General features: G+C 40.9%; 1 protein-coding gene across 1 annotated transcript in view; it reads right to left on the bottom strand.

Moving 5' to 3' along the window:
* Positions 1-10,000, bottom strand: part of LOC106874025 (tectonic-like complex member MKS1) — an 83,903-nt gene that overhangs the window by 4,286 nt on the left and 69,617 nt on the right. Inside the window, exons 10-17 of the mRNA XM_089342976.1 lie at positions 9,144-9,200; positions 8,090-8,132; positions 6,471-6,533; positions 5,267-5,337; positions 2,818-2,896; positions 2,585-2,692; positions 1,855-1,988; positions 1,076-1,158 (exon numbers count right to left, since the gene is read on the bottom strand). Coding sequence (XP_089199102.1) covers positions 1,076-1,158; positions 1,855-1,988; positions 2,585-2,692; positions 2,818-2,896; positions 5,267-5,337; positions 6,471-6,533; positions 8,090-8,132; positions 9,144-9,200 — 638 coding nt within the window. The remainder of the gene's footprint in view (positions 1-1,075; positions 1,159-1,854; positions 1,989-2,584; positions 2,693-2,817; positions 2,897-5,266; positions 5,338-6,470; positions 6,534-8,089; positions 8,133-9,143; positions 9,201-10,000) is intronic.

The following is a 10,000-nucleotide window of genomic DNA, read 5'->3' as shown; positions in this document are numbered from 1 at the left end:
CAGTTTCCATCTACATATAAATAGATAGATATAGATAGTTAGATTGATAGGTAGATAGATAAATATGTACACACACACACACACACACACATATATAATCAGTGGCATACTGTGAACATTAAAATATGAAGTTCTCGATCTTGCAACGAAGTAAACTCGAAGCCAAACATGGTTTGTTTATATTTGTTTGTTCCCTTTGCATCTTTGTCTTTTTTGGGGTTTTTTTTTACCTTTTTTCTTTCATTTCGAAACTGAATGAATGTCATATGATCAAATGACAGCTGTACTCTCTATTTATAAATAGAACGGCGATGGCGGGGGGGGGGGGACAGACAGAAATGGCAATAAACGGTCCGGTTGGGTTGGGTTGGGTTGGGTCGGGTTGCGTTGTTGTCTTTGGAGCAGAATCTGAAAGTTCTTTTCACTTGATCTGACTCTCAGCAACTGTGAAGAAAGACATTGTACTTCTTAATATGTCTGACTGACTGAAGGAAGATTACTTAAGAGGTAGAGGGGAGGGGGAAGCAGGGGGAGGGGAAGCAGGGGGAGGGGGAAGCGGGGGGAGGGGGAAGCAGGGGGAGGGGGAAGCAGGGGGAGGGGAGGAGGGGAGAGGGGGGAGGAGGGGGAGGAGGGGGGGATGCGGGGAGGGGAGGGGAGGAGGGACACATACAGAATGGCAAGGGTAATGGTGTTGATTCTATAGACCTGTAAATTAGATTAACACATGTGTATATATATATATATACATATATATATATATATATATATACACACATACACACAGAAACACAGGCACACACACATGTACATACCCCCAGCAGATACACCCCCACAAAAACCCCATCTGATACCCTTTATATATATATATACATATATATATATATATATATATATACACACATATATATACATACATGTGTACATATGTAAGAAATTACATAGATGACAAGGAAATAAGAAATTATGTTCTGAGGCGTCTGTATATTTCATTCTAACACCAAGTTATCAGTATCACTATACCAACCTCATGTCTTCTACAGAAATAAAAAACGGTAAACTGTAAAATCCAACTTACTTAGACTGCATCATCACATTAAGTCTGAGGTTGACGGTTCCGGTTGTTTCTGTTCGGAATCCAAATTTACTCAAATGATTTCCCTAAAAGGCAAAACAACATGGAATCAAAGAAAAAGAATTTCATTGTTGCCAAAGTTATAAATTCTTCAAAAATTTCACAGTAATTAGCTATTGGGACAGACTCATCATCATTGTTGTTGTTTTAATGTCCACTTTTTTTGTGTTTGCATGGGTCAGATGGATTTCATTGAGGCAGAGTTTCTATGGCCAGATCTTGTTGCCAAACCTTAATTGTTTCCAAGCAACGTCATCCCCCCCCCTTCCCCATGGCCAGATATATATTCACACAAAGTATTGGGAATAAATGACACTGCTTGTATAACAGGGACACTCATTTACAACTATTACATGATGCCAACACAAGGTGACACAAACATATGCACACACTCACTCACACACAAACACACAAAGACAAACACACGCACACATACACACACACAAGCAGAGGTAATGGTGCCAAATAAGAAACCCTGGTGCTGGCACCACATAAAAAGCACCCGTTGCAGGTCTCACATAAGAAGCACCAGTCCTGGTGCCACAAAAATAGCACCAGTGTTGGTGCCACTTAAAAAGCACCCAGTACACTCTGTAAAGTGGTTGGCAAAACAGAGAATTGAACCCGGTATGGTGAGGGTCCTGCATCATCACTTCGTACTAAACTTCTTTACATTTGGGTGAAATTATTATCTTTAAGATTTATCACCAAAACTGTTTTACCTGGAAAGTTGAAGGAACACCAGTGTATGTCGGATCCTCAAGCTCTGGAGAACCACCAATGAAAAACCTCCGCAACTCAGCCAAAACTGAAACCCCTGTGGGTCTCCAGCAGTTCAAAGTTTCCTTGTGGACACCTGCAATAAATGTCAGGGTTAAAATTAACTTTGCTCTCTTCAACACTTTGGTATTCTTGACAAAGCTAAGCACAGCATGGTAGCCCAACAACACAGCTATTAACAGAGCACACATGCAATCACATAATGTGGAGTATCTTTCATCTAAGAGGTGTGTGATGGTGGTGCTGCTAACACTGGTGGTGGGGTTGGTGGTGGTGGTGGCGGTAGCGCTTGTACTGGTGGTGGTGGTTGTGGTATTGGTGGTGGAGGTCGCGGTGCCAGTGGTAGTAGTGGTGGTGGTGTTAGTGGTGGTAGCACTAATGTTGATGGTGGTGGTGGTAGTGGTAGTGGTGATGGTGGTGATGGGTGATAGTACTGATGGGTGATGGTGGTGGTCTTGGTGGTAGTACTTGTGATCCTAATGGTGATAGTGGTGGTGGGTGCTGCTGCTACTGCTGCTGCTGGCAGTGGTGGTGATGATGATGGTGCTGGTGGTGATGATGATGCCCATACAGTGTGTATTTGTGAATTGTATTACAACACAGAGTGTGCATATATACATGTTCTGTCTACTGAACTTCCATCAACCACAAGAATATGATACCAGTAATTACCTGTTTGGGAAGGTATAACATAATGCGTGTAACCTTCTGTACGATAGCGGTGCCAGGAATCCATAGAAAGTACTTCGATGTATAGAATTGGTAAACTGGGCAACTTTTCTACAACAAACAAACATTTATGTATATATACATATATTATATATATATATATATATATATAAGAAAGAGATCAACAATGGTGAGAGAATGGGTAGAAGGGAATTTTAAAAAATTGTCCAACAAACCATCAGCATCTGATTGCATCTGTTCTAGTTGATAGAATAATTCTAGATCAAAGGGAAAACTGTAGTAGGCAACATTCTCCTGTAACAAACAAATAATAATAATAATAATAATAATAATAATAATAATAATAATAATAATAGTGAATGAATAATAATAATAGTAATAATAATAATAATAATAATAATAATAATAATAATAGTGAATGAATAATAATAATAATAATAATAATAATAATAATAATAGTGAATGCCGTGATGCAGTACCAGGCAGTGGTTCTCATGGCTTTTGATCTTAATTGATTGGAAGTGTTATCATGGACATTGTTTTGTCTTGGTATAAAAGATGGGCTACAGCAAATATTCTGCTCAATGCCATAGATTTGCTTGTCAGTTGTTTGACCTTAACCAGTTGAGCATGTCCCTTGGTGGCTGACGATATATGCATCTCTGATTATGAGCAGAGGTAGTGGGGGAGCATCACAGTAATGTGTTGAGAGGAATTCTTTGGGGTTTGGATAATTCACCTCTGGAAACATGGGTGCTTTGTTCAACGTCCTTAAACAACCCTTATTCAGGGACCTTTTGAGCAGGTTGGGCTACTCAAACCATTATTATTATTATTATTAATTCTGGGGTTAATGAGTCATGAAATCTTTAGCACGTCAGACAAAGCACAATATTTTACCACAAAAATATTCAGTGACGATCAAGGGCAATAACTCTTTATATAAGCTAACTCTATTGCTTCTGAGTTACTTCCCCTATTTATCTTTTATAACTGTCGCTGTTCTATTCGACAATTATGAATATCGATATCTGGGTTTTTTTTTCGTTGTTTTTTTTTCGTTGTTTTTTTTTTACGTAAGATTCAAAATACGACAAAAGATAACAGCCATATCATAAATAGATGCCATATTAAGTATGGTTAATGATACAATCCATTAGAATCATTTTAGCCAGCTGAATGGACTGGAGCAATATTTAAGTGTCTTGCTCACCACAGAATCAGGGGAGACAGCCATGTGAGCTGATGGCTTGGGAAGGACCTTGGATTCTCTCTTGACAAAGAGGACAAAGACTAACTACATTAAAGCCATTGGCATAAATACATAAATGCAGATATGTATTTTAAAATGTTAGAAAAATTCCACCAAAAATGCCTTCGTCATATTTTAAGAATTAAATGGAATTCACTCCAAACACAGATATCCTTGCATCTGCAGGCATCCCCTCAATTAAAGCCATGATTTTGAGGAACCAATTGAGATGGTGTGGCCATATTGTTCGAATGGCAGATGAACGCATGCCGAAACAGCTGTTTTATGGTGAGCTTGCAGAGGGGAAACGTTATCGGCATAAACCTAAAAAAAGGTTTAAGGATTGCATAAGGACTGCTATGAAGTCAATTGGAATGACTCCAAAAGATATAGAAGTCCTCGCTTCAGAACGAGTTGGATGGCGAACAAGGGTGTGGAGTGGAGTGAAAGCATTTGAAGAGGCCAGGATGATGCAAGCAGGGCTCAAGAGACATTTAAGGAAAAAGGTGAAGACTGAGAAGGTGAATGACAAGGACCTTTTTATGTGCACAGTCTGTGACAGACCATGTCTGTCCTTGGCTGGCCTCAAATCTCACCTGCGAACCCATGGAAAACAAACCTCACCCAGCTATTCTGATTATATGTCTGTGCACACGTTTGAATGTGGTGTGTGCCAGAGGGTTTGCAAATCCAATGGGGGTCTTAAAAGACATGTTAGGATCCACAATGAGCAGAACTTACTTGCAGGTATTGGTAGTGCAAATCAGAGATGCAATCTGTGTGGGTGTTTTTTCAAAACACTGTCTGGTTTAAAAAGCCACATCAGACGCCATGAAAGGGCTAAGGTGTAGGTGCAGGAGGTGGTCAAACTCTGTTTAAGGAGTAGACAACCACCATATATATATATATATATATATATATATATGTGGCCAAAAGTCACCCGACAGCAAATCAAAATTCCATAAATACTCTCTGTAATTCTGTATTGACTCGAATGGGAAAATGGTGTCACTCAAGAAGGACTTCAGTTTGAACAATTTTCATGATGTTTCATATTTCGATGCTTTTATTAAATTCATTCAGTTGTTAAATATGAATATACATCTTGGAATTAAAATGGTTTTGATTTACTGTCGGGCGACTTTTGGCCAACCCTGTATAAGGCAGCGAGCTGGCAGAATCGCTAGCACGTTGGACTAAAGGCTTCGTGATATTTCACCTGTCGGTACGTTCTCAGTTCAAATTCTGCCGAGGTCAAATTCACCTTTGATGAAGATGAGTGCAATGCCACTAAGCGTTTTGTCTGGCATGCTAATGGCTCTGCCAGCTTGTCACCTTACTGGTCTTGATAATATTAATTGTGATTATAATAAAGGGCTTCAACTGTACACAATACACAACACACAACTAACCTTCCCTTCAACTTTAGTCTGACATGTTTGGGTGACCCAGGAGAGTTCTTGTGAAGGGGGAACACTCCAGCCTGCAATTGGATAAAAATAAAACAAATCAAAAGATATAAACAGCGGAATTTGAACACAGAAAGAAAAGATGGATGAAATACTCCCGAGCATTTTACCTAGCATGCTAATGGTTCTGTCTGATCACTACCTTAATAATAATAATAATAATAATAATAATAATAATAATAATAATAATAATAATAATCCTTTCTAATATAAGCACAAGGCCTGAAATTTGTGGGGAAGGGGTAAGTTGATCACATCAACCCCAGTGTTTCACTGGTGCTTAATTCAATAATAATAATAATAATGACGATAATAATAATCCTTTCTTATTTTGACACCATGCCAGCAATTTTGTAGAGCAGGGAAGACAATTCCATCGACTTCAAACGGATGGAAGGCAAACTGACGTTAAAAAAAATGGAAGAAATACAATTAAAGCATTTTGTCCGACGCACTAAACATTCTTCCAGCTCACCGCCTTAAAAATTACCAATAATAATAAATAACAACAGCAGAGTTTTATTCATTATACTGAATCCAGACGAAATTTTAATCAAAGTAAAAACCTCGCTACAAGGGAGGTAATCTAAAACTAACCGGAGTTGTCGCCCTTCGTTTTAATTAATGACTTTTACCCGTGAGATTTAATGAGTCTCATTAGCAATTGCCGTTAATTTTGGATGGGAAATAACTAATTATAATTCTGTTACGCAAAGTATCACTGAATTCCTGATTGTAAAGTTATATTTTACTTACAAGGAGATTTTCAGGGATTGGACTACGGTTATGCTGGAGCATTTTAGTTCCAAAGTTTGGTTGAAGTCGAACATGTCAAAGCCAGAAAAATTGATTTCAAGCCTGGTATTTAAGCTATCGGTCTCTATTTCACGGACCGCTAAGTTACGGACACTTCAAAAATGCAATGTCAGTTTATCAAACGGCTGGGGTAGATACCAAACATACAAGAATCTAAACATAGACACATACATATGTACGTACATGTATATACACACATACATACATACTCACACATACATACATACATACATACATACATACATACACACTCACACATACATACACCCACATACATACATATACACACACACGTACATACACACACACACACGTGTGTGTATAGTCTTACCTCTTGGTAGTTCGACAAAAAAATGCAGATAGAGATTATCGTATTCAAAATTTCTGGCAGATTCTGGAAAACAGAGACCAAACATAAAAACAATAATAAAAATATTAATAACAATGATGACGATGAATATGGTGATTTCTTTTATTAGCCATCACAGGGGCATAAATGAGAGGGGCCATCACAAAGACAGACAACGTGCGGGGGATGGGGGGAGAAAAGAATGGAAAAGAGAGTGAAATGCGATAAAAGTATTTACAGAATATAGAAACTGTGACAGCATGAATGATGCAGTCGAACTGATACAGGAGAAACTCCAACTAGGGCCAATCAAGGAACCACACGGATCCAGGATCACCCTGACCACCAAAGGTACGAGCCCTGTCTCCTGCTCTCCAATCGACAGGCGCTTACTTGGAATAGGGGCCATTCACTAGAATAAACCTCTTGCCACAAATTCACTGGGGGTGGGGGAGGGGAGCACTTCTCTCCACCCCTCACTTCCCTTTCCATGGAGTTTTAGAATCATTCTGACCGAAGGGGACGGTGTCTTTGCTCAGTGCTTGTAGCCTTGTCCACTACTTCCTTAAAGGACCAACTACCTCCATCAAATATTAAAATGTAACACCTTAAAGGACCAGCTACCATCACTAATTGTTAAAATCTAGCACCCCCAAGGGACCAGCTACCTTCACTGAATGCTAAATCTAGCACCATAAAGGACCAGCTACCTTTCCTAAATATTTAAAATCTAGCACCTTAAAGGACTGGCTACCTTAATAACATGTTAGATGTTGAACAAGAACTTCAAATGAATTTGTTCGATACAGAATTTGATGAAATATTTAAATATTAAACGAGCAATGGTGGAGATGTTGATTACAACGAGAACGAATGGCAGAGGTGGCGAGTAATTTTTAATTAACAGACAATTAAATATTTAATGATTCCATTCACGAGATTTGAGGATGATGGCAGTGGAGGTGGTAGTGGAAGTGATGGTGGTGGTGGTGACGATGGTGGTGGTGATGGTGGTAGCATTGACAACAACCATAATGGAGATGACGATGATGATGGTGGTGGTGGTGGTGGAGGTGATGTGGCAGATGGGGAAGTGGAGTAGTAGGAGGAGGACAACGTCGACGATGACAACAATAATGAGCTGATACAGTTGTTGATCATGATGACGAAGTTGACAACCTTGGCGCAGGTGGTGGTGGTGGTGGTCATGACGATGATGATGATGATGATATTATGAAGTCACCAGTAGTGGTGGTAGTGGTGGGGATGTTTGTGGTGGTGATGAATGATGATGATGATGTTGGTGCTGGTTGTGGTGCTGCAGTCCGTAATAATGTTGATGATGACAACGATGATGATGATGATGACGATGATGTTTGTGGTGGGGAGGTCAGTGGTGGTGATGATGACAATGATGATAATAATGATGGTGGTGGTGGTGGTGGTGGAGGTGGCGGGAAGGTATTCAAAGCCAACCACCACCACCACCTCACTTCTATCACCACCACCCCTGCCGACCCCTACAACTCCACCCCACCACCACCACCGTCCCCACCGCCAATTAACCCTAACCCCCACCCCACCCCGACCCCTAAACTTACCGATCTCTCCAAACAGCATGACCCTCAACACGTTTCTTTCAACCTGGAAAGACAAGAAAACAACTGATTAATTATTCACCAAGGTGCAACAACATCAACATCAACAACAACAATCGGATGCAGGTGCATATCTCTGCAGCCACAGCAACAGCAGCAGCACCTGCTGCAGGTGCATGCACGCGCGCGCGCCTGTGTGTGTGTGTGTGTGTGTGTGTCTGGTGCAGTTTAAGGTCATCTGGTGCTCTACAGTAGTAGTAGCAGCAGTAGCAGAAGTAGTAGTAAGAAGTGTTGATGCTGCAGTAGTCCTGTAGCAAAGAGGTTCCCAGAGTAAAAGAGTGTGTGTGTGTTGCGGGTGAGGGGGTGGGGTGGCAAACAAGAGGAATTAAGGGTGGTGGTGGTGGCGGCGGACATGGTGGTTGTAATTGTGGTGGTGGTGGTGGTGGTAGTAGTAGTAGTAGTAGTAGTAGTAGTAGTAGTAGTAGTAGTGGTGGTGGTCGTGGTCGTGGTACTGGTGGTGGTGGTGGTGGTAGTGGTGGTGGTGGTGGTAGTCGTAGTAGTAGTAGTAGTAGTAGTAGTAGTAGTAGTAGTAGTGATGGTGGTGGTGGTGGTGGTGGTGATAGTAGTAGTAGTAGTAGTAGTAGCAGCAGCAGTAAAAGTTGTTGCTGTTGTTGTTACAGCAGCAGTAGTAGCGGTAGTAGTAGTAGTAGTAGTAGTAGTAGTAGCAGCAGCAGTAAAAGTTGTTGCTGTTGTTGTTACAGCAGCAGCAGCAGCAGTAGTAGCGGTAGTAGTAGTAGTAGTAGTAAACAAATTATGGGAGTAAGAAATCTTGAATATTTCACACACCCCCACCCCGACCTCCATTTATAAGGAAAACTTTCTCAAATAATGGAGTTCTAGTTGTTGTTGTTGTCGCCGTCGTTGGCAGGCAAGTCGACATAGAAACAGACAGACAGAGAAACAGACAGATGAGATTTTGTGGCTTTCATCAATTTCCCATCAACCTGAAATAAACCCCAAGAACCAACAGAATTGAAAGAAAGAGGAACTGTTTTACCGTTTCGAATTCTTTTCCAATAAACGTGGCCAGAAGACTGTTGTGTCGCTGGTAGAGCTGCAACAGAGACAAGAAACTGTCTGAATGACTAGGGCAGGGAAGGAGGAACCACACGCCCAGGGACGCCTGCTCATGAAAACATAACAGCAAAGTTGGTTCTAGCACACCAGACATTTTTCCATCCTAGATATCCTTAATTGGTTATAACTACACCATTTGTGACGAACTCATTAACCTTACTCCCTGCGGTTTACAGAGTCATCACTCAACATTCATTAGTCTGTCCTTCAGCCATTTCACATCAGTCTTTACTCTAACATTCACTCACTCACACACACACTCACACACATACACACACAGAGGCCAAGCTGAATTCCAAGCCACCACTCCCAAGGTCATAAGGTTCTCAACCCCTAACCTCCACTCAGCTGTCTGACAGGTAACAGGTAGCAGGTGATAAGTGGCAGTCAACAGGTCGTTCCTTTCCTTACTTCCTCCTTCCCAGGTGTGGTTATGAAAAACAATGATTCACAAGGATCTGAAATGAATTCAGTTGAATAAACACAAAGAGATGATCTTTTAGGATTGGTTTTGGACCATGAGGTGGGGCAGGAGTTTAGGACTGGACGCTCTTCCTGTCACTAACTCTCACCTCGTTTTCCAGGTAAGAGGCTTTCATAGTCTTTCCTGGTAAGGAGTTTTCATACTCTTTCCTGGTAAGGGGTTTTCATACTCTTTCCAGGTAAGGGGTTTTCATACTTTTTCCAGGTAAGGGGTTTTCATATTTAATTGCTGTGCCCTCAGAAAGGGCAAAGCAATTGGTCACAACGTCAACAAGAACTGTCGAGATGCACACT

The sequence above is a fragment of the Octopus bimaculoides genome, chromosome 26, assembly GCF_046866305.1.
Source record: "Octopus bimaculoides isolate indiv1 chromosome 26, ASM4686630v1, whole genome shotgun sequence".
NCBI classification, from domain to species: domain Eukaryota; kingdom Metazoa; phylum Mollusca; class Cephalopoda; order Octopoda; family Octopodidae; genus Octopus; species Octopus bimaculoides.
This window is presented reverse-complemented; position numbering and strand designations above follow the sequence as displayed.